This window comes from Oenanthe melanoleuca, chromosome 8 (assembly GCF_029582105.1).
Source record: "Oenanthe melanoleuca isolate GR-GAL-2019-014 chromosome 8, OMel1.0, whole genome shotgun sequence".
Taxonomy (NCBI): domain Eukaryota; kingdom Metazoa; phylum Chordata; class Aves; order Passeriformes; family Muscicapidae; genus Oenanthe; species Oenanthe melanoleuca.
In genome coordinates, this window is record NC_079342.1 from 26,378,095 (window position 1) to 26,402,881 (window position 24,787).

The 24,787-nt window shown below is 40.9% G+C and overlaps 1 protein-coding gene across 12 annotated transcripts in view; it reads left to right on the plus strand.

Annotated features, from left to right (window-relative positions):
• The first annotated feature begins 924 nt into the window (after positions 1–924).
• KIFAP3 (kinesin associated protein 3) overlaps positions 925–24,787 on the plus strand; it is a 65,191-nt gene continuing 41,328 nt past the window's right edge. For 2 of the 12 annotated variants that reach the window (XM_056498171.1, XM_056498173.1), the window contains exons 1-10: positions 925–1,084; positions 5,647–5,778; positions 7,017–7,171; positions 8,244–8,299; positions 8,753–8,894; positions 9,986–10,085; positions 10,811–10,935; positions 11,405–11,503; positions 12,194–12,372; positions 14,497–14,659. In XM_056498171.1, coding sequence (XP_056354146.1) covers positions 1,053–1,084; positions 5,647–5,778; positions 7,017–7,171; positions 8,244–8,299; positions 8,753–8,894; positions 9,986–10,085; positions 10,811–10,935; positions 11,405–11,503; positions 12,194–12,372; positions 14,497–14,659 — 1,183 coding nt within the window. In that variant the 5' untranslated portion in view covers positions 925–1,052. The other 10 variants (XM_056498176.1, XM_056498174.1, XM_056498177.1 and 7 more) reach the window with 10 other exon arrangements.

Here is a 24,787-nt window from a genome sequence, read left to right on the forward strand (position 1 = left end):
TCCATAGGTGTCTAAAATTAGACTCCATTTACAGGCATATGTGACCAGATAAATAAGTAAATTCATAGTGAAATAAATGGAGACTGTCAGGTATTTAGTGCTCAGTAAATATCAGTCTATTTATCTGGCTTCAGAGTTTAATGTTTGGCTTATGCTTATCTAGAGAACTGCTGAAATCACTGGAGAATTATCATTCTGATTAGGTAGCTGTAGTTTTTTTTTCTTTATGACAATATTACTGTGCTAAAAATAGAACAAGCCCAGTAACAAAGGTGTTATGTTTCAGCAATGTTTTATAAATTCATTGCACTTCATATTTCACAGACAACTTTCTTTTTCCATTTTCTTTTAAAACAAAGGCAGGCACTGTGTGGATTCCACAAAATATTTTATTCTACTCAGTTACAGATTGTGCAAGTACAAAAATTCTTAGTCTTCTATGGGATCAGTAGACATTAAGTATTTATGCAATAAAAACCAAAAGATTTGTTGTCTATAATTTATTCCTACAATATCCCTGTGTAGATAGAACTTTACGGGGCAGTAAAGATTACTCCAGAAAATTGCATTAAGAACCTTTCTGAGACTTCTTGGATACGATGCTGCTCGCTTGTTCTTTAGAGTGGCTTGGGGCTGGATTCAGGTGCGCTCCCAGCCAAGTCTCTACCACCTTGAACCGCAGCTGATCGTATTGTTTAGAAATACAGTAGAATCTTAATATTTAGGGTGAAAAAACCCCCAAAAAGCAGCTTCTTCCCTTCATTTCCTTTAATGTCCCGGGCGAGCGGCCCGTGAGGGGCCGGGGCAGCGCCTCCCCCGCGCCTGCAGGGGGCGCGAACGGGGCGGGAAAGGCGGGGGCGGGAGCGCGGCGCGCATGCGCGCGGGGAGGGGAGCGGCGGCGCGTGCTCAGAGCGCGCGCTCGGGGCGCGGGGCGGGGCTCGCGCGGGGCGGGGCGGGGCTCGCGCTCTCCCTGGTAACGAGCACCGCGCGCGCGGGGCCGCGCCCTGCCCGGGCCGCCCCCCCCATCCCCTCACGGCCCCCTCGCCGCCGCCATGCAGAGCGAGGACGCCCGCTACCTCAAGAGGTGACCGGCCACGGTGGGCACGGGCCGCGGCGGTTCGGGCTGGGCTCGGGTGGGGGTGTCGCGGACGTTGAGGCGGATGGAGTGTGTCAGGTTATGGGGTGGGAGGCACAGGTGTTGCGGGGTGTTTGCAGAGGGCTGGGCGGTTGGGGGAATATAGGAGAGCTGAGGGTGTGGTGGGTTGGGGATGGATGGGAGATGACAATGGAGGGTATTGTGAGACGAGTGGTGATGAATGTGGTGTTTAGCCTGGAGGAGAGGTGACTCTGAGGTGACCTTATCACACCCTGCAACCTCTTGATAGGTGGCTGTAGTCAGGTGTGGTTGGTCTCTTTCTCCAGGCAGCACTGACAGAACCAGAGGACACAACCTTAAGCTGCATCAAGGGAAATACAGGTTGGATATTAGGGAAAAGTTTTTTACAGAAAGAGTGATAAAGCACTGGAATGGTTTGCCCACCGTCCCTGGATGTGGCACTCGGTGCCATGCTTTAGCTGAGGTGTTGGGCTGGGTTGGACTCGATGATCTTGGAGGTCTCTTCCAGCCTGGTGGTTGTGTGTGTATTTAAAGGTGGATGGAGGCATTGCGAGTGAGGAGTGGCTGGAAGGTGACTGGGGGTTTGGTGAAGGGTTTGGGAATGGTAGACAGATTTGTTTAGGTGTGAGCCTGCCCCAGGTCTGTTGGGTGGAAGATTTGGATGAGGACTGGGAGAGTTAGGGATGAGTGAAGGTTGTGAAGGCAAGGCAGGCAGAGAGATTGAATGGGGAGAAGGTGGAGTTTGGAGGGGTGCTCTGGCCATTTTATGGGGTGTTTGGTAGGAGGAACTGAGGTGACAGCAGGTTGAGAGGAGAATAGGTGCCATTAGGAGATGGGTGGAGAGGATCATTGGGTGTTAGGTGCAGAGATGTGGCAGCTGGCTGCTTCGGGGATCAAGGATGGGATAATAGGTTCAGGGAGCAGCTGGGAGACTGATTCAGGGGGATGTTAACAGTGTGGCATGGCAGATTGGGCAGGATAAGTGAGTTGAATGGAAGAGGTGGCTGTGGTGTATAAAGTGTGTTATCTGGGTTTGATCTTGCAGGTGTGGTGAATGTATGGTGCCTTTTATCTGTCTGTTTGGCAGTGAGACCAGTCAGCCTAAAGAACAGGGCCTGAGTGGGCAGCTCTTGGATCTCTGTCAGCTGTTTCATTGCAAAAGTGAATCAATCCCGAAAGATGCCAGGTCATCTAGGCCTCTGTTCAGATGTGATGTGTGCACAGTGTCACCTTATCCTATCATGCTGGTGATTTTATCCAGCATGTCTTGAATCCTAAGGAATTCCTGCTCTTGTTTTTTACTTCCTTTCCACTTACTATTATTTGCAGAACTTCCTGTTTAGGCTGTCTGGGTTTTGCTTTTTCTCCCCTTCTGTGCCATATATTAAGACCTGTAGTTGGAAACAGTGGAGGGAGAAAAATCCTCTTGGTAGTCTTTGAACATCAGTTCTGTCATAGCAGTTCCATGATGTGTGAGAATCAAATGGCCACCCTTAATTAAATCAACAGCTGTAACTTTAGAGTAGTGCCTGTTTTTTTAGCCTTACCTGTTCAGTTTGTCTTATGTGATTTTGTAGGAATCTTTGTTTTGTAGTCATCTCTGCAAACAGGTGTAGTTGTCTTCTCTTTTTGGGGAGCACAAATCCAAACCTACCAGCTGTGCTGTTTAATGTGACCAGGCTGGTGTGCAAATCTGGTACTCCTCTGCTCCCTCTTCCCTTTGTCATCCTCCATGGGCACTCCCCCTCCCACCAAGGCTGACTTGCTGAGATTTGTTCTTGGATTTTCAGCCTTACCCACGTGCGCCGTTTGTCCCACTTTTCATTAGGATAGTTTGCTTTTGCTTTTTCCCCTTAAAAGAATTAGTTAATAAAGGATATTAACACTCCAGCTTTGGTTATGTGAGCTCAGCTTGCCCAGCTTTTGTCTGTAGAAAAGGCCTTCCTCTTTTAAACCATGAACTGAGCTGGGTTCTTGTTGACAAAGCAAGCAGTGAAGTGAAAGGACAGGCTGATGTGCATGAGAGCTCCCCAGTGCATTGCTGATTCTACTCATTATAATATTTGCAGTTTTAAATGCTTTATGAAGTGATTTACAGAGTTGAGATGTGTAGAAAATAGTTAAAGAAGATGTTTGTAGATTTGGGGGAGAGGAGGGGATTTCTTTCTGTAAAAAAAAGATTTACCTCGTGATGCTGACAATCTGAATGCAGTGTTTCCCAAATGAAAAACCACTTCAGTGGCTGGGGAGTACATTTTAGTGTAGGTTCTCAAGCATTTCACAAGGTAGGATTTTCAGAGAGAGAACTTGGCTTTGTATTGATTTGTGACTTCATTAGCTCAGAAATAGCTCGGGCTGAGAGGGCATTTGTCAGTGTGAGAGGGCAGACAATCTCTGCAGCTGTAAGTTCTTCAGTTTATCCATCTGTGCCTCTGAAAGTAAAAATTAAATATGGGAACCCCAACCCGCAGCAGAAGTCCTAAAACTGTTTAAGCAGTTTTAAGCTAAGGCTCTCCTGGTGGCTAAGCTCATCAGTGGTTTACTGTTGCCAAAAGGAGGAGGCTTTACTCCTCCTTTTCCTTGATAATAAGTAGGAAGTGTTGTTCCTTCTCTACAGAGCACTTTAATTCTGTTGCACAGTGGAAAACTTCCTCTCTCCAAAACATGGAGAGTTTTCTGTTGGGTAGCTGGAATTGACTGTGACAGGGATTGATAAGCCCTTACGTTGAACTCCAAGGTGACTGCCAGGAGCAGGGAAAACGTGGGAAGATCAAATCCTTTTGGCAATGATGAGCTGTTAGTTCAGCTTTATTTTTGTAAAACTTTACCAAACTCCTCTTCTCTAGCCATCCTTTTCTTTATATCTGTAAATAGTACTAAGCTGTCACTGACCAGAGCTTTGACTGTCAGAAGCCTGAATGTTTGCAGTTGGCATCTCCTGATAGATCCTAATGTGGGAGAAATATATTTGGAGGTGAGGAGTGAGAGTGGATTATTTTGAAATAGATTTGCCATAAACTCTCAGTCCTGCAAGACTGGACCTTGTGAGAGCCAAGAACAGACTGCAATGAAATTATCTACTTCAAGGTACTGTTGAAGGGGAACAAGCCCATGTCTCTTCAAAAATCCTAAGTCATAAAAGGAATCTCAGGAAAATGTTATTCTAGCAGGGAGATATTTTGGTTTGCTCTATGGAATGTCCTTGCAAGGCTGGTAGTTAAACTGGACTCTTTGTTTCCCAAAGCAGACCTTCCTGTGGTTTGTGGGGTTTTTTGGGCAGCTGTATCTCAAGACAAAGGTATTTTTTTCAGCTGTATTCTGCAGAAGGGAAAGTGTCCACCAGAGTAGCTAGGTAGATGGAGACACATTTCAGACATTTTCTGCTGAGAGTGCTTACACCACAGGCTGAATCTGGATTTGCTGACATTTCCAGATTTATGAAGTTGAAGTTGTTTTCCCTGATCTAATTAACCCAATGCCATGGCTACCTGCTATCTCCTATATGCTCGTATGGCTACTGGTGAAGCCACTTGTAATTCTCTTTAAGGACGTGATCTGTCTAAAACATGAACACCCAACAGAAAACCCACTCCACACCCCAAAAGCCAAACCCACATTTTGGAGGAGGTTGTAATTTGCAGTGTTTTAGCAGCCTGGTTCGTGGCACGACTGTACATATTGGCAGTACCAAGTGGAAAAGGGACAAGTGTCATCTTTACCAATAAATAAATGTGTCACTGTGTTCTCTGGATGGGGTTCTACCACTGCTTGAAAACAGAAATGAGGTGTTATCTTCATCCATCTGAGCCTTTCTTCAGGACCTTTGGATCTGAATGGACACAGAATTGTTGGCACAAATGAGGAGAGAGCAGGACAGGCCCTTTTGGCACTGACATACCCCAGAGTGCTTCCCTGGAGAATTCTTCTCCCAAGATGTGTAGCTCTAGAAAAGCAGGTAGACATGATTTATATCTTTTGATGGCAGCTGTTGATTTTTGTAATCCCTCAAGCCTGGCAGCACACACAATGAGGTGAAGCAGAGAGGCTTGTGTTTCAAGAGAGAATAGTTAAATTGAGATACAAATTATTTGTAATTCAGACTCATAGAATTGTAAGTACTAAGAGTTAGCCAAGAGAATGTCAAAAAATTCCATTTTAAGAAGACTGTGCTAAGTGAAGGCCATTAGACAAAGATTTGTCAAGGTAATGGAGAATCAACTGGGAAATTCACCTGCTTGGTGAAATGCATCATTTTGCTCATTGTGTTGATGTGGAACAGGATAACTTTGTTTCCTGATTTCTGTGAGTAAGGCTTGTCCCATGCCTTGAATATTTCTGTACTACAGGTAATAGCCAAGAATATGCCACTAGCCCCAGGCTTTGGTGCAGCTGTGTGGGATGGAATATGGGATGGAAGGAGAGCACTGCTTGGGTTTAGAGTTTGCATAAAATAGGAGGCAGGTAACTGATTTCTGCTCTGGTGTGTTTTCTAAGCTTTTAATTTAATCCATTTTTTCCCTTTATGACAGAAAGGTAAAAGGAGGTAACATAGATGTGCATCCATCTGAGAAAGCCCTCATTGTCCATTATGAAGTGGAAGCAACGATTCTGGGAGAGCTGGGAGACCCCATGCTGGGGGAACGCAAGGAATGTCAGAAAATGTAAGGTCACAGCAAACTCTGATACTTTATTTCAATCTTTGTAGTCATAGATTCAATAAGTGAGGGTACCACCTACCTCTGAGAGATTGTAGTTTATAATCTTTATGCAACTTAGTGCTGGACTAGCAGAGGGTTTCAAAGCCAGGAAATAACATGTGCTTAGGAAGGTTAACATCTGAAACACACATTGTGAATTGCTTTTCAGCCTTGTCCTTTAAGCTGTTCTGTAAAAAAAAGTGATGACTCCTGTTTTACATGATGGGTAGTTGAGGCAGAGAAAAGTGAAGTGATTGTTTCCTGTGGAAATGGTAGTTCATGTTGGAGCAAAAAGTACCCTTGAACCTCCTGACAGCCTCGTGCTCCTGCTGTTGACTCTCCTGTTGTTTTGATCAGCCCCTGCCCAATCAGTGAATTCACTACTTTGTCTGCATTTTACTTTCGCTTGGTTAATTTCTTTCAAGACCATTAAAATATTTCCTGCTGGAAAAGCCCAGAGATCTATCATAACTTCAGTTTTGAAGCTGCAAGGTTGGACCTATTCTAGGGGAGTTTTGTCTTTGTACTGATTTCTGTTTGAAAATTTGAGCTGAAGTGGCCGCCTGTGTGAGTGCGTGTTAGAAGAATAACTGGGGGAAAAAGAAAAGAGAATCCTTAAATTGTCTCAATTTTTTGAAGCTATCAGGAGCATTCTTCTGTCATCAGATGAATCAGCATAGCTTGCAGCATCTGCAAGGTGGTGGAATTCCTTTTTGTTCCACCTGGTTGTTAATGCCCACAGAGTTTTCTTACTGCTCATTGCTTGTGGACCTGGCTGCAGATCTGCCAGAGCTGTGGGAGACTCCTGGCACTGCAAAAGAACCTTTCTGTGCAGACAACACCCACAACTGTCTCTCATTTGGGACTTTTTTGTGTGCAGTCCTTTGTGATCCTGTGCATTTTTATGGGGTATATTGCAAATCAATTACTGTCTTTTATATTTAAGATGTTGTAAGGGATCTGTTCGTACAGCTGCCTTTAATGTTGCTGCTTGTCAGATCATGAACAGTTACGCTCCACCAAATCTGTTTGGCAGTTGCTTACCATTTGGAGTTCAGAGACACCACTTTGACATGAAAGGCACAGGCACTGGGTGTATCAGAATCATTTCTGCTTCAAGAAATTCATGACTGTGTAAATATAATCAAAGGACTGAAGAGAAAAAAATTTAAAAACTGAAAAGAGACTTGTCTGTGTTGCAGAATTCGGCTGAAAAGTCTGAATGCAAATACAGACATTGGTTCTCTGGCTCGGAAGGTTGTTGAAGAATGCAAGCTCATTCACCCCTCCAAGCTTGCAGAGGTGGAGCAGCTGCTGTACTACCTGCAGAACCGCAGAGATTCCTCAGCAGGAAAAGGTAAAAAATACAGGAGCAAAGTAGCTTGGGGCTGGGGTGCCTCAGCCTTGATCTGTTTCTAGCTGAGAGCCCAGTGTGCCTGATGTACCAGTTCTCTGGGGATGGTGACAGTAGGGGGCATGTATGTTTTATCACTCTTAGAAACAATTATGGTCTTAAAGTGAGATTGGAGGAAATTACCTTTTTAACAACCAAATTTGTTTTATTATTTTGGTTACACTAGTATTGATGCTTCTTACTGGCTGCCTTGTGCTTTAGCAGGGCTTGGGAGCTACAGATTCTGCTATTGGGTGCAGCCTTGTCATATTGCATCTGCACTTACAGTAGTATCAAAAGTCTCTAGACTTTGTAGACACTATAGACAGTGTGCCTGGAAATCTGGGCTGTGTGTAAAGCTGGAGAGTCTCAGAGCCTGACAGGCTTTGGTTCAGTGTAGCCAACAGCCTGGGGTCTTTCTCCCATCTTGTCACATTAAGTTCCTGGCCTCTTGGTCCTCCTATCTATGTCTTAAGTTCACCTTAAACTTTCTGCTCAGGGAACATTGAATATTTAACATGAGGTTAACATTACTTTGCAGTTATCAAAGTTTCTTGCAACCATGGAATGGTAAGCTTTGTTCTTAAGCTGGATTCCTCTTGAGACAGATTTAAAATGAAGACTTGTGTTATACATGGGGTTTAATTGTAAGAGCTTTGCATGTTTTGCCCTCTTCCACTCTGCAGTTCTGTGTCTTGGTGTGTCATAGGGCACAAGCAGAATCAAAGCTGCTGAGGTTTCTCACTGTGGGAGTATTGTCACTCTGGGCTTGCTTTAAGGTTTATCACCCTCTGTCTCCCCAGCTGATTGGGCTATCACTGAATATTTAAATTGAATAGTCAAAAGGCAGCTGAGGATTTGCTTTACCCACTAGGGGCTGTTCAGCTCCAGAAACCTGTGTTAGTCTGGCAGGTCAGCTGGATACAAAAGGACTTTGACCTTGATATAGCTAGAGTGTTCACTATGACATCACTGGATTTCTGTTTGGTCTGTGTTTGTGTGTAACTTAACTGCACTCATGTCTTTTTCATTATAGAAAAGAAAGAGAAAACCAGCAAGCCAAAAGATCCACCCCCATTTGAAGGAACAGAGGTAAACATCGGTGTTAAAAGAGAGGTGCAAACCCTGTTTACTACTTCATTAAGCAGTTACAAAAGAGAGGAGGGGAGAGGAAATGCTGAATTCTTGTGGTTTTTTAAACAAAGAACTTGGTTTGGAAATACTGCACAATGGAAGAAAATTATCTCCATAAAGGGTAAAATATTTGACTTGCATACTTGCCCCTCCAAGTATAGCACACAGCAGGACAGCCAGTGAGGTCTGGAACATTGGACAGGACACAGAGTTGTGTCTGAGCATCCTTTGATTTTTAGGAATTATCTCCTCAGATTTCCTGGTGTTCATTGGCAGTGATTCTGCGTGTGGTGGGGTTTTTGAACTTGTATTTTATTTTTACCTAAGATCTGTACTCAAAAGCTGAGTGTCCTTTGCTGGTGTTGAATTGGCATCTCTCTCTGTGAAACCTTTGCTTCTGCCTGCTTTCAGATTGATGAAGTTGCCAGTATCAATGACATGGATGAGTACATTGAGTTACTGTACGAGGACATTCCTGACAAGGTGCGTGGCTCTGCCCTCATCCTGCAGCTGGCCAGGAATCCTGATAATTTGGAAGAGCTGCTTATAAATGGTAATTTTGAAACCCAATGGTAATTTCTCTTTATGTGCTGGTAATTTGTATCCGGGGAAAAGTAGTTCACCTTTAATTTGGGATTTTCTTTAGTTTGCTAGGCTCTGTTTATCTGTATATAAGGTGGCCATCAAAGCCCAGTTGGGTCTCTCTACAAATGGATGCTGCTCAGACTGGTCTTAGGTGAGCCTAATACTGGTCTCTACAGGCTTCAGCTTTTTTTTCTGATCCTAGCTATTTTGATGCTAAATTAACTTCAGCTGGCATTACTGCTGGAGATGGGAATATATTGTATCCTGTAGATGAGGAAACTTACCTTGAAAAGGGGATTTGCGAGCTGACATAAGTTAATTTTGTGATTGTCTCCTGGCCCCTTTTGTCTCTTTTGCTGAGCCCTTATACCCTCACATTTCTTAAGTAAATGATGACTTCAATATATGCCCATCTTGCAATGTCACCGTGAAAGATGGGATAGGAATGGTGAGCCATGAAATAATGGCTTGTCCCTGTGAGTTGTTGAAAATTCTTTAGTGCTTGGTGTTCCCACTTGCTGCTTTTCTGATCAAGTAACATGGTGTACATGAAGAGAGACTAGCTAGGTGAATGAAAAAGTGAGATTAAATTTAAAAAAGGAGAAACAAAATTATTAAATAATACGAAGTAGATTCAAGGGGAAAAAATAAATAGAAAGATGGATGAGAAATACTATCTGTCAAGGTAGTAAAGGACATTTGAAAGTGAAAATAGTGTTTTAGGCAGGGGCCACAAAGAAGTATGGAACACAGAGATGGCAAAGGCCACAAGATCTGAATTTTAGTGGTAGTTTTAAGATGACTTTGGTGTTAGGTTGCACTTTGCTTCCATGTTGCTGCCTCTTAGGGTTTGTGACAGGGTGACCACCCAGAGTCCTCTCTGATACTGTCAAAACAAAACTGGTGAGCAGTGTTGCCTGTTAAAGTGAGGTACCTGTGAAAGTGTTCCAGTACAAAACTGATAGATGTAGAATAAGGTGTATTCAAATTCTGAGGCTCACAAACTAAAAAGCAGGGGCACAAAATGCTGATGCTTCTCTAAATCTTGTTTCACTTCAGAAACTGCCCTGGGTGCATTGGCTAGAGTGCTGAGGGAAGACTGGAAGCAAAGCATTGAACTGGCTACCAATATAATTTACATTTTCTTCTGCTTTTCGAGGTGAGTGCAGACTCCCTGGGTTTAGAAACATAAAAAATGTGTAGCTCTGCTTAGTGGCTTTCCATTTGCTTTCTGCTCTGCACTACAAAGCTTCACTGAAACATGAAAAACAGACAGAAACATGCTTGTGCCTCAATTTTATCACTTATAACAAGAAGAACTTGTGGTGAGGCAGTTTGTAAGAGAGCTGGGAAGAAACTAATAAAGATTCTGACCCATAGCTTTGTGTCACAAATGAAGGGTGGCTGAGCTGCCACCTCTAATTTCCATCTGCACTTCCACAGGGAAGAAACAATGTTCAATTCTGAAGTGAGCACTTGCTCTTTTTTAGCTGTGCCAGTGTTTCAGCATACCCTGCCTAGAAATAATTCAAGCAGAAATGGCATTTACCTTGATTTTAGGTCTCTATTATATTTCTGGGTGGGAGAGTGTGCTCTGAAGTACTTGCAGTATGGAAGGCAGGGCTGAGGGGAAAACCTGTTCCTTTATGTATGAAAATTGGAGTGTGTTTTCATTTTGATCTGGAACAACAAACTGTTCCTTGGCTTTCTACAAGTTGAGAAAATATTCATGTTTTCAGGGATTGTTCTTGTTTTGAAATAATTTTCCACACTGTAAATACCTTTTTTAATGTTTCATGTGGTGCACTATTGCTACCATAGATGTCAAAATAGATATGGAGCTGTTGGCATTTATTCCTCACAAGTGTTATTTCTTCAATGTAGTTTCTCTCAATTTCATGGGATAATCACACATTACAAAATTGGAGCTCTGTGTATGAATATCATAGACCATGAACTGAAGAGACATGAGCTTTGGCAGGAAGAACTTGCTAAAAAGAAGAAAGCTGATATCCTTTTGATGTTCTAGCATAGCCTGATGGATTCTTACTTGCCTTGATGAGTGTTGTTGGGTTACACAAGAAGAGTATGCAGCACCTTCTGTAAAAGCAGTAGAATTTACTAGAAAGTGCAAAATATAATTGCAGATATGAGAAAGACCATGAGTGAAGATTTTGGGATGTGGAAAAGGTTAAGCTGAAGCTACTAAAGCAACACAAGGAATAAAATTGTTGTATTTTATCAGCAGTATTGTCTTAGAACATCTGTGCTGCTTACTAGAGAGTAAAAGAGCCTGGCCTAGGAGAGAAGAATCATGGCCTGGATTGCAGGTGTAGCAAGCTGGTGCAGAGGGGGAGTCTTGACACTGTGTATTCCACAGTTACCTTGATTTCACTACTGATTTAGGAACACTTTTGAGGACAGTTGTCATCTAGCCTGTATCACTTTTCTCTGAACTCCTTAACTTCTGTAATTCACTTGATGAAGATCCTGAAAATCAAACCCTGAAAAAGGACTATGAGAAAACTTACAAGAAATACAAAGGCCTGGTTGTCAAGCAGGAGCAGCTGCTTAGAGGTATCAAATCCAAATAGCAAATTATTTTGTTGTTGGTAAACATGGCTGAAGGATCCTGTTTGATTCTTGTTATAACCAGGATGTCTTAAATATCCTGAATGTGTGGATGAATATGGAAGAGTGTTGCCATAGAATAAGGAGAAAACAAGTACTTAATCAGATTGACACTATTAATAATTGTAAAAGCCATTTGTCAGAAGAAGAGCAAAAGTGATCCACTCTTCTTTGCTCATGATGTTGGTTTGGGAGGAGTTGGGTATTTGGGGTTTTTTTAAATTTGCCTAACTTAGCTTGTACCTGACTCTTTGAATAGATTTCATTCTATCTCAGTTTTTGTACTAAAATATGCTTCATGTTAGATTGAAATTATCTGAGTGGCAAACCTTTCCTGAGAGGGGCTTTTTAATGCTTCCTGTTGGAATTGAAATTTAAAAAAATACAAACCACACAACATAAAAAGCTTCTAGTGGTCACAATTCTATATTTTTTTCGGAGCCATAATTAGAATTAATCTTCTTAATGCTTTTTAAAGAGACACATTTTCCTTCAAAATGTATTGAAAAGGGAGCATAATGAAAATCTCATGAGCATTTCTGAAAATCTTGCCTTCAGCACTTAAAGTGTAAGTAGAGCCTTGTTTAGGTGTGTTGGTTATGATCTGTTGGTGTGATTTGTATTGACCTTTGTTAGTTGCAATTTACCTGCTGCTAAACCTCGCTGAGGATACTCGCATTGAGCTGAAGATGAGGAACAAGAACATTGTGCACATGTTGGTGAAAGCGCTGGACCGGGATAACTTTGAGCTGCTTATCCTGGTTGTAACCTTCCTGAAGAAACTCAGCATTTTCATGGAGAACAAGAATGATATGGTGAGGCTTGTAGCACTCTACTGCAATGCTGGAGAGGTTGGAGTTCTGAAGGGAAGAGGGAGACATCTCTGTTTTCACACTGAGTGTCTCTAGCACCAATTATCCTATTTTGTTACAGGTAAAATGAGTGAAAGAAAAGCACAGCATCCACTACATCCTACTGCAAACAGTTTTGAGGAAATGTCATCCCAAACAGAGACTATGATCCAAAATATGATCCACAAAATTCCAAATTTTGAATTCAGCACCTCAGAGTCTTTTCATACCCCCAGTTCTGGTGATGCCCATGACTCTGCCCCCAGACTATACTCTTGTGACAACATATTGTTGTTTCTGCCATGTATTGACTTGGGAAGAGAGATATTTATCCTTCTGGAGTTTGCTAAGCTAGTTTACTTATTTCTTATGTCAGTTTGGTTTTGAAAGGCACCTCATATCTGTTCCTTCCTGCTGCCAGTAGGAATAACTGGAGTTATGAGTTATTCTTCATAAGCTTTTTTTTTTTTTTTTTTTGGGTGAATTCTTACACTTCTGAAATTGTAGCATAATTTTTTTTGTGACTTCTCGCTCTAGCCAACTATCTCCTTCATTCATACTTTAATAGATGCTTGACTTCACCTTTGTGCCTCTGTTACAATTTATTAGATCAAAATGATACATTTTCCATATCTAAGAGGTAATCTGAGATCAATGGTACACAGAGATTATGAGATGAGAAGATCGGTGTAAAAGCAGAGTAAAAGTAAATTAACTGGACCTTTGAGCACTGCAGGCAAGAAGTATCTCCCTTGTTTATATATGGGACTCAGGAAAATCAGAATTAGGTCTCCAGCCCACTGATTTGCTGGCACACTTTCCCCATTCCATCTGATTTAGTGGAAAAACAAATGAAACAAAGTTGTTGAATTGATTTTATTTCAGAGTGTTCTGACAGTTTTGAAAATGTTGGTGTGCTTCAGGTCAGTTGTCTGAGCATTCCTTACTGACAATAAAGATGATGCTTTTTTTCTCCATGGTATTATTAAGGAAAGCTACCAGTGAAGGAGAAGGTGTTCTGATATTTGTATTGGGCAGTAATACAAAACTGTCAAAGCCAGAATGAACCAAGATTAGTTGTGCAGCACCTGATTCTAAGTAAAACTGAATAATCCATATTTATTTATAGCACATTCTTTCCTTGGCTATTCCAGGGCCATATTAAATTCAGAGCAGTGAGGTAGGAGTTGTTGCTATCTGATTTTCTGATCAAAGCTGTCCAGACAGTTGTTTGATTATTGCACTGTGCTGTGTGGGGAGAGCTGTAGTTTCTTTTCTTAGTATTCATTCGGTGTCTATTTATAACCAGACTAGTAATGTACATGGAGAATTCTGAAGAATGCCAAATAATTTTATGTGCCTCCTTCTGGCCAAAGAAGGATCTGGGAAACAAAAAATGAATGCATTTAAAAGATTATGTCAAATAAAAGCACAGAAATGTTGCTTAAAACATGATAAAACTTTCTGAAGTCTTGCCAGTTCTGATGTGTTTTCTGGCTGGTAAAGTGAACATGATCTCAGGAACTAATACCACTTCTCAGTCACTGGATTCCACTTTTTAATTTGAAAGTGATACTTGTTTCAAGATGACTTTCATGCTTTTATTAAATTAACATGCTGGATGGCATGTCTCTTCTGGGAGCACATGAACACTTCTGGCTAGGGGTTAATTTGAAATTCATGATGAAAAGGCTCAAATTCTTTTTGAATGCAAATTTTCTGTCTTTCTGGGTTAGGTCAATCTTTGACTCTACTGGCAGTTGCTGCAGGATTGCATGTGTTAAAGTTTAAATCAGTTTGCTCAACCCAATCTAGTTTTGCAGGTGACGTCTTCACCACATTCCTGCAGTATTCCAACTGTGAGGAATGTTTCCAAGACATCTGAACTGGTTGGTTCAAACCCTGTTTTAATTAATGTTTCCCAGTAACCCAATCTAAAAGGCTTCAACCACAAAGGCATAAGCAAAACTACTTCAGATGAAAATGCATTAACAGTCACTAGTATGGCTACAAATGAAATATTGAAGCCAAAGTAAGTTTGGGTGGATTAAATTTGTTTTGTTTTTTTTTTTTTTTCTTGAAATACAGGTTGAAATGGATATTATTGAAAAACTTGTGAAAATGGTACCATGTGAACATGAAGACCTGCTGAATATCACTCTTCGACTCTTACTGAATCTGTCCTTTGACACAGGCCTGAGAAGTAAAATGGTCCATGTTGGTTTGCTTCCCAAACTCACTGCACTCCTGGGTATGTCTTTTGGTCTAACACAGACATTCCAGCATTTCAGTGAAGCTGTTTGCATCATGGTATGATGTGCCTAAAAGCTGCTGTGTTACTTCTGTGTCTGCCACTTCCTCACCACTCCCAGCTTCTCAGCATTCACATCATCTTGTCACACACATGTTTGAAGGAAGTTTAGAAGGTTTCCAGTGGATTTACCTCTAGGGTCTCTTAAACTGTAGAATGAATCTTTCAGTCTTTAAAAATTACTTCAGTAGCTACCTGAAAACCATGTGAGCTGACACATGAATGATGTTTGTAATTCTGGGGGGAGCACCTAGGAAAAATAGCCAGCAACTTCACAGAGCCTAGCTGATGGAGGTACAAACTATATATATATATTTACTTATTTTTAATGAAGCTTGATGTACCTGCTGGCTCTTGTAACTTGTCCAGACAGATGAGAAATCTGAGTTTTGTTAGTTTTCAGTCTAGGCAGTACTGATTTCTAGACTTTCATCTCGGCAGTCTTGTGTTTAAGATCATGTAAGTATATCAGTTACAAGTGAAACTTTTTGTTGTCTCTAGGGAAAAGCCATGGAAACAATGAGGAGTTTGGGAAAAGCAGAGGATTGTTCTGTTTGATCACTGTTGTATGCTGGAGTTCTCAGGAGGGACTTTTATGATTTTTATGTATTCTTTGGCTGATACTACCTGGAGGCTGCTCTGGTAGATGCATGAAAGGTTTAACAGCTTTTGGCTCTAAGGATTGCTGAGTAGGAATAGAGGATCTTGGGTGTAAATCACTGATGCAAGACATTGCTGAAGTCTGTTGACTTTGGGATGTGCTAAATCCAGTGCAGAAAGGTGTATCCAGATACTGGCTGGTGCAAGGGCAATGCAGTGGTGAATCTCAGCTTTCTCCTCTGCCTTTGAAGTCTCTTAGGGTTGTTTGTCTCCTCAATTATACTTCAGCCTCAACACCATGAAAACCTAGGGTGCTTTGGAAGCTTTAATCCTGTTGCTGATTATTATGTAACAGCTACCTGGTACAGCCTGAAATACCTCAATCCTTTTATGCTTTCTGTCCTACAACCATGTTTGCACTGGTCTGATCTAGGACATTAAAAATTGGCATTTGAAATCCTCCTTCTTTTTGTCCTCAAGACAATGTTATGTGGTAGTAAAGTGAACTGAGAAATGGAAGCTGATGAGGAAATCTCTTTGCTCTTGTTTGAGAGAGGATCTGGTTAGTTAGTTTGGTTCAGCTTGGGTTGTAAGCTTTTTGGAGCAGGAACTTGTCCCTTTTGTTCATACAGCAGATAATGTGGTCGTCTGAGGGGGGTTTCTGGGGATTTGTCACCCCAGGCAATGGCATGACACAAATCACTGAAGTCCTTGCTCCCAGAAAGTTCCCATTTAATATTACAGTCAGAGTGAACTCTCCAGTTAAATATCTGCTTTCTAGTGTCTGTAATATGGAGATGAGAATTGCTTTTCAAATGCCTCTCACTCAGAGTTGTAACTAGGCCTATGTGAAGGCTGTTTAGCTCAGAAGAACTACTTGCTGAAATTGGAGTCTGTTCCTCAAGTGGCTGTTAGGGTAGTCTACTTCAAGTCCTGCTGGTACTTCCAGAATATTCACTGTGTGTTTCTTGTCTCATCTCAGAAGTATTCAACCATTCTCTTTCTTTTACTTTTTCATAGAGTCATGTATTGTTTTTCCTTGCTTCTCCCTATAGAATTGGTTGATACTTATTTTTGATGTGCTAACTAGAAAATCTAGGTAGAAATATTGTCTGTTGTTTATCTAAGACATCACTGTGGTTTGTGAGACTTTTGTTGGTATGGTGATCCAGACAATTCTCAACTGCATCACTTGACTATCCTGTCTGAAAGAAGTTTGCAATCTGAGTTATAAAACAGCCATGTGCCAGATGCCCCATTTATACAGGTTATCTGGGTATTAAACACACATTATTCAAGTCAGTACCCTTCAGTTTACATTTGCAGGTCATCTCCAAGTGCTAACACAGCACAACAGCTGTTGACAAGTCCCTGTACAGCTCCTAATGCCAAGAGGTCAAGTGTGCTGACTCAACCTCCTGAAATTTAGCATTTGTGCATGCTGGGCCTCTGAGTCTTTAGCACTGGGTTTGAGGTGGGTATAAATTAGGTGTAGTAGGTGTTTAAGGGGAGAGTTGAGATTGCAAAGAGTTAAAGGGTTTTTTGGCAGTGGTTTAGGGCTGAGCATGGAGGTGAATGGAGTCTGCAGTTCTGGAGGATGCACTGCTTTCCCAAGGGACACTTGATTGCTTGGGAGCAGGAAGGCTCTAAATGGAAGTGGAGGCTGAAACAGTGGGATGAACTGGCTCCAGCTGAGCTCTCAAGAATGGAATAAGTATGCTATGGATATAATGGAGAAGGACTATTTTCTTTCCATCACACTCCAGAGTGTTGAGGCTGCTGTTGAAAACATGGACATGAGAAATTCTGCTTAAGTCTTGGTTTCCATTTTAATTAGCTTGTTCTTTATAGTAGTGCCAATGCCTGCTTCCCCATGTAGCTGTGCCAGTCAGCACCATTGGCTCATTTTTGTGACTTCTCTTCACAAGTCTCAAGTATTGTATATGACAAGGCTCCTCTTGCTCCCTGCAGGCACCCAAATTAATCAACCACAGCTGATCTTTGTTAGGCTGTGACTCTCAAAGAGCTGTGTGCAGCTGAGGGAAGTTTGGCTTCAGACTTGAGATCTGAAGCTGGAGCAGAGCTGTGGAGGCCTGTAAGACACAGTCTGCTGTATTCAGCTTTTTCCATACGTTGGTTGAGGAGCTGTGAAAACAGGACCCTGCAGAGAATGTTTTTTGTAGTGTGGCTTTGTTTCAATGCTTAGAAATTATGTTTAGAACAATCTTTCCATGCCAATATATGTGAAGTATGACTTCAGTTGCCTAAAGTGAGAATTCATGTGAATTCACCAAGTGGTTTAAACTAATTGTTTGCCTGAAATGTGGAAAACACAGGTTCAGTGTCTTCCAGTCATCCCCTGGGAAAGTGAGACCAAAGCCTGATACACACTACTTTGTGAAGGTTTGCTTCACTCTTGGAGTGCTTTCATTGTGCTTTGCATGGCAGAATTCAAGGGAAGTGGAGCAGAGGAGTGACTTGCTCCAATTATAGCAGAGTTTGAAAAGTGGGAAAAATAGAGCTGAACTTAAAAACAGGATACAAATCTGTTTTCTTGATCCCTGGAGATGCTTTTCCTCTGTTGGACATAAGGGAAATGTTACCCTTTTTCATAATTCTTCCTCTGATTTGCTTCTATTCTGGCAGCAATGCCCTGGCAGCAAACAGAAGAAAACATTGTCTACAAGGAAAAGTAAAAAACCCTCACTTTTTATTTGAACCAAATCCACTTTGTTTTTCAGCTAAGTGGCCAAACTGAATACAAAATTTTCAGTACAGCTCTCTTAAATATAGGCACAGCTTGTGATTCATAGCTTTCTAATAAGGGTGCTATTTTATGCTGTGTCTGAGTTATTTCTTAGCCTTTGTGAAGTGAGACAAATAGTTCCCCATTTGCCATGAGAACAGCAGGCAGTTTGTACTGAGTGCTGCTGTGGGGGATAGGGCAGCCTGAAAAGCTCCTGGTGGAGCCCTGTTGAGAAGCAGCTCCTGGCAGCATCCCTGTGTGGTGGGCAGTGCTGGCAGTTCTGGTTCCTCCCATCCTCTCTCCAAGGATGCAAATCACAAGGAATGTCGCAGAAGCTGTTACAGTGGGTTACTGTGTTGCTGCTCATACAGTAAAAGGAGTAGGTCTGACTTTGTGTAGGGAACAAACATTTTTTGATGATGTGTGTATTCATCTCCCAGAGCTGCTGGATAGTTCTTAGGTGTACTCAATGCATACTGTCTTGAAATGCCATTTTCTTTTCATTCACTCCCCAGTGCAAGCCATGCTGAAAGAATGAAAATCCTATTATGCTTGGAAATCTGACTTAAGTATCTATTTGGTTGTTTGCAATTACTATTTGCTTTTAAAAATTGGAGGTTGAACACAGATACTGGTGAGCTGACAAGTGGGTGGGTCACAAAACACAAATCAGGGTCAAATAGAACATGGACTGCAAAAAGGTTGTGCATACAGCTGTGAAAGTGCCACACAGTGCCAAGGCAGTCAATCTCAAAAAGATTTTAGGTGGTGAGGAACATCCTGGGTTATGTTTTCCAGCACAGATGACAGGGGCTGAAAGCAATTTGGCTTTATGGATTTGTGTTCAGCCAAGCAGATGAGTGTTTGTTACACAGCATCTGAAATCCAGTGTGGGCAGCCCCACGTAGCAACAGTATGGTTTTGCCAGTCACAGATTGTGCCCAGCCTCTCTGCCTTATTAATGTGAGTATCCTGGCATGATGTTCTCAATTTCTTGGTGTTCTAAGACTTAATATAAGCACAATAAGAAACAGTAGCCACCTAATTTTAGAAAAAAATTCAAGAGCTGTGCAAACTCCAAAGTAAGTCAGACTTCTGACTTGTTCATTTAAGCTGGAGGAGCCAGAGCAGGAGTAGCACTGACAACCACATTTAGTCCCCAGTGAAGAGCCTGTCTTTACTGGGTTCATTGATAGAATCTTTTCTGGGAACTGCTGAAATTCCTCTGATATTTTTCCATTCTTTACAAGTTGGGTTTAATGAGCAATCAAAGAATTGCCAAACAGTTGTATGTTGGGCTTCTTAACAATCAAGGCTTGATATGGTGTGCAGCCAAGCTGGATTATATGGGGACTGCTGTTTAAAAAGCCAAGCAGTACTTTGCTCTCTAATTAACGGAGTGCTGTGGGTTTTTAATGCTCTATTCCTTTTATGAAAGTTTCTTTTAAGAAAGCTTAAAGTAGATGTGCTCTCTTTATGAGTTCACTTGGCCTTTTTGTAATGAACTTATTATGGAGCTTCACACATCTGTTGAAAAATGGAGCTTCTTATAGGCTACTGCAGTGTTTTTTCTGACTTTAATAGGCCTCCTTTATCCTATAAAGAAACATACATTTTCTTACCTGATCAAGTGAGCAAACAATAAGGGTCAGATGTGGCAAAGACCCTAACAAAAAGCACATGTCCAGCCATCAGGGTGAGGTAAAGTCATATCAGGATTGCTTGAAGTTATTAATGGCAGTAAAATTTATGCTTCCTCCTGTTTTCCCAATTAAATTGAGAAACCTTTTTTTCCTAAGGTGGCTCTGAAGCAGCTGGTTCCAATACTACTTGTGTGAATATTGCCTGGGGTGTCTCCATTCCTTTATAGTCAAGGCTGGCTGAAGCACATTAAGTAACAGTTCAACTACAGGGACCAGTCTGTTGGAAAGCAGCAATTATTAAGGGATTTATTTTAATGGTAGTTTTTTTTTATCATTTGTGGTGAGTATGGCCAAGGCTTAAAAAAAAAGAAAGATAAACCCTCAACAGCAAACAAAAAGAACCCTAACACAAAGAACCCCACAAACTAAAAACATCTCTTAACATTAATTTTCAAAATCCGTATTAGGAGGGCAGATAGACCTAAGCATGTCTGAATGACTTAAGGAGAGGTGGGTACACAATGTGTCTTAGAACTCAGATCTTCAATTTACATACCTTGAGTGTGGATTAAACAACAAGCTTTAAAGAAGAAATGACTTCTCATTTTGAGAACTATAGAAGTGATTGTAGTGACTCATCAGTATCAGGTGAGTGAAAGCTCGTTGCTGTCCTATGCTGGTCATAAGTGCATGTCTGAATTTACCTGTGTTATTGCCTTTTTTAGTAAAGAGGATAACTTTAATGGAACATAAGAAACTAACTTCATGTGTGTTGACTGAAAATAAAAATTCTCATGGCAGCAGCACAGACAGGACTGGATAGATGGCAGCAATGTAAAGATCAGGGAGCTGAGTTGTTGGAAATTCACTGAACTCACAAAATTGGAAAGGATCCCAAGCCAGTATTTCTAGTGTGGAGCCTACAAGATGCAACTGATTAATTCAATGCTTTTAATGGTTTCTTAGCTTATTGCAAGAGCAAATTAATACTTAACAGTAAAAAGTAAATTTAATCTTCTGCTGAACTGTTGACATCTGAAGGCTTTACAGAGCTTAATTGGATGCCTGAAGCATGACAGAACACAAACAACTCGTTCTGGTTTCTTGGAAAAATCTCCATAAAGAAGGGTGGGGCACTTCTGCTAATCTTCCTGGTTTCTGGTAATATCATCATAAAGAGGGCGAGGGTGGAAGAAGGGAGCATCTTTTCCAGAGCTGTTGTGAAGGCTGCAGGCAGAGGAGTAGCCTCAAAGGACCACATGGAATAATTTTGTTGATGGAGTAGTCCTAGAGCTCCTGAGGATTTTACAAGTTCAGATGTGAGGGAGAAGTACACTCTGCTTTCCTTCAAGACATGTGGAAGCATCTTAACTCACAAGTTTGTTCCTTACTTAAGAGTTTCTCAAGTGATTGTTGCAGTCCAAGAGACCAGCTGTAGATTCCCCATGTCTGCAGTTGCTGAGGTGAGAAATGCTTTGTCAGCTGATAATACTCTCTTCAAACCCTTTTAAATGGGTGCTTGAATAATATGGAGCTCAGTTCTTGCTATCTCGAAGACTTGAAAGCTCAACCAATATTTAATTCCACTTTTTTGGGCTTAGTAGATTTGAACCTCAGCTTTGTACTTCAGCATCTTCAAAACAGCTGTAAAACTAGTTTCATTTTCAGAGTGGTGAATCATCCCTTTCTGAAGGCAAGAAGCTGCATCCTGCATTGGGGTTGTTCCTCCTTCAAGGAGGAGCGTGTCAGAATCCAACTGCACCATCCACTCAAAGCTGAGATGCTCTGCTGTGGAGCCAAGAGCACAGAAAACCTCCAACTATTTCCCTTCCCACTGAATTCCAAACTAGATTAGAAGAGTGTGTTCAGATCCAAAAAGTTTCAATATTTTTTAGTAATTTTAATTGGAGCAGCTGATGTACTTTGATTAAATAATAGGGCAGATATGGCAAAATTATGCATGTCCTGTACATTTCCATTTAATCTATGTAGTGTGGTGGAGACTTCTAGAAGAAGACTTTTGGTTAGAATTCTTTTCACTTACTTTGGAAGTGTGTGCTTCCTTAGTTTGAATCAGACTAAAACTGTTCTGATTTCTAGTCTGGTAATAACAACAGTAGTTAACTCTTCTTTCTGTCTCTTGCTTTCTTTCTTGGTCATAGCCCAACCCAAAACCTCTAATACTTTCGTGGAGAAAAGAGAAGCAGCTTTACCTTCTTCTTTCAGGGATAATCCTATTGCCTCTTGATTCCTCTCTAATCTGAATTTTTAGTTGATTTCTACTCTTTCTGCTTTGTGAGGTATATGGGATATTGCAACTGATCAGCTTCCAGTTTCTGTGTGAAGTCACATGAGTTCAAGTATGATTGGTTATGGCCCATCCCAAGGACAAAAAATGGGGTATGTTTTGCCTCAAAAAAGGACACACCTAATTATAGTAATGTGTAAATTACCCAGTGGCTGTGCTGTGTTGTCTTTGAGTGGCAGTGCTACACTGAGGTGGTTACTGAATGTTTTTCAGTCTGTCTTGCATGGAGGTCCAGGCAGAGAAATGGAGCCTGAGGTCCAGACATGCAGCTTCATTTTTTCTTGTGCTGCAACATTAAATAACTCAAATTAGTCAGTTTTTAGTCCTTTAGGATTCATCATTAAAGTTTCTTTGTTTCCTAGGAAAAAAGTTGTAACCAGGTTTCAGATGTGGCATGTACTTGGTTCTTAGGGTGAAGGGAAAAAAACCAGAAAACTAAATTCCAGACTCAACCATGGTGACATTGAGATTTTAAATTAGGCTTATGGTATGAAGCCAGTTCCAAATAACATAAAGGTGCCACAGGAGGGGTTATTAGTATGTAATTGCTATCATAATGTTTTATTTACAATGTCTAGTCTCCTTGAGTCTGAGCAGATTTGAAAATTCTTTCAGTTTCTCTTGATAAAATAAACTGATATATCCAATATGATTTATATTTACATATGTAAATCAAACCAATATGTGTCTAAAACACACATGGACTAACTCAGTCCAACTGTTTCAGAGCTGGTTGTGAGCAATGATATGGGATAGAGGTAAGTGGAGATACCTTTCTATCAGTTTTTTCCTAAAATCACTGCTAATTATGATAGCTTTGAATAAACTCTTGATTAATCTGTTTTCTGACAGTAGGGTGAGACAACACATAGATCTCATACTCAGTTTGTGGCATTCCAGACAATCTAGAATTTCCTACTTATTTCTTACTGCAGCAGATCACATTAGGGTGTAAGAGTTTGAAACTGAAATAAAGATTCACTTTGCCATTTTAACAGGTGTTTATCTTCATTTATGTTCTGGTTTTGATTTACTGTTGTTAATGTTTTGCACATAGGTGGGATAGGGCATATTTCATTTCTAATGTGGAGGCATTGATTATTCCATTGGAAGTGATGGCTGCTTGATTTACTGACAGTGCTATATTTGAATAACTTAGTCCATAATTTATCTTCTCCCCTTTATTTTAGCATTTGAAAGCTGAATGCTGCTGCTGCTTCAACTGAGACTGGCAATTCAGTTTTACAGCTTTAGGGTTTTTTCTTTTTGTCATGGAGCTAATGGAGAATTTTTTTTTAATTTTTTTTTTAAGCTCACAAAGTTAGCCAAAATGTAGGACTTGATCTTGTGATCAAGAAATCATATTTTTTTCTTTAGCTTCTGCTACTAATACTATTTAGGTCTTTAACCATAGTAAAAACTAAGTAAACATGGAATGTAGGCATTGGTCCCCAGAACTGGCACATGGCTTCTTATTAATGTTCAAAGGCTAAAAATCTGAAGCCATTTTGAACTCAGAACCCATCATGTATTTATTTCCCTCTCTAATTTGCAGAAAACTAGTTGTGAAAACAGCCCCAGGGACCTGATATTTTTCCATCCCATCTGCACCAGCTGAACTACAGCTGCAAAAAAAAAAACAAAAAAAACCTAAGTATTGTTTCTATAAACTGTTGAGTGTATTTTATAACACAATAATTCCCACAAAATCAGTAACTGCAGTTAATGACTGGTTTGTTAAGGCATTAACTGCACTCAGATGGGAATGACCAATTTCTCAGGAATGGCTGTATAAGAACTAAGGCTAATTCAGTTACACTTTCAAATAATTATTTGGTTAATTAATGGTAGATTCTTGTGGAAATCCTATCAAAGTGCTTGTGACCCCCCCATTTAATATCCAATGAGTTCATTATGATTCATGTTTTATTGCCATAAATACCAGAAGAATCCATAATGACTAGGCCATTATTTTCCAGGGCTGCCCTTACTGCTTTAGGCCATTTGGCTATTCCACCTTCAGTCATAAAAAGCTTGATGCTCAAAACTTACCAGCATTTGTAGGCCACAGTTTTCTGGCACCCTACCAAAACTTTGGTGATTTTTATGAACACATTTGGCAGAGATCTGTTTTTTTGGTTTTTTTTTTTTTTCTCTTGCCTTTTCTAGTTAGGGCAATAATTGATCCTTACTGTACCCAGTCATAAGGAAGTTTTCCTTGCCATGTCTGCTTTTTCATGTGTGGCCTTCAGCAGTGTCAAAAATAGCAGAAAAGGTATCAGTTGGGTGCTTTGGAAAGCTGTTTTCCACCCAGGTGCTGGGCAGGGTTTGAAATTTTTACAGCCAAGTCTTCATGCAATCCTTGACTCAGGGTTAATTAATTAGCATTCAGGTGAGTAGTAAATAATTAGAAAAAAGAAGCTTGGTAGTGACATATTCAAGTAATAGCAGCTGCCAGTTGATATTTTTGGAAATGAAGTACCAATGTAAAAGGGGGAGAATTGGCTTGGTAGGTTTTTCAGTCTGTCACTTCTTTCGTGTAACCTTCAGCCTGCAGGTGATGCTTTGAGCTTGAAAGCCTTATTTTGTGTCTGTCCTCTTCATAATCTTCAACCAACTACTTCTACCTGGTTTCCAGTCAGCTTTCCAGCAGGCTGTGTGCTGCTGAGTGAGCATGAGATGAACAGTTGTGCTATTAGGAACCACCTCCTCTTGATTTTCCTGCAATGTTTGACTCTCTGGATCAGGAATTGCTGCTGTTTTGTGAGAAC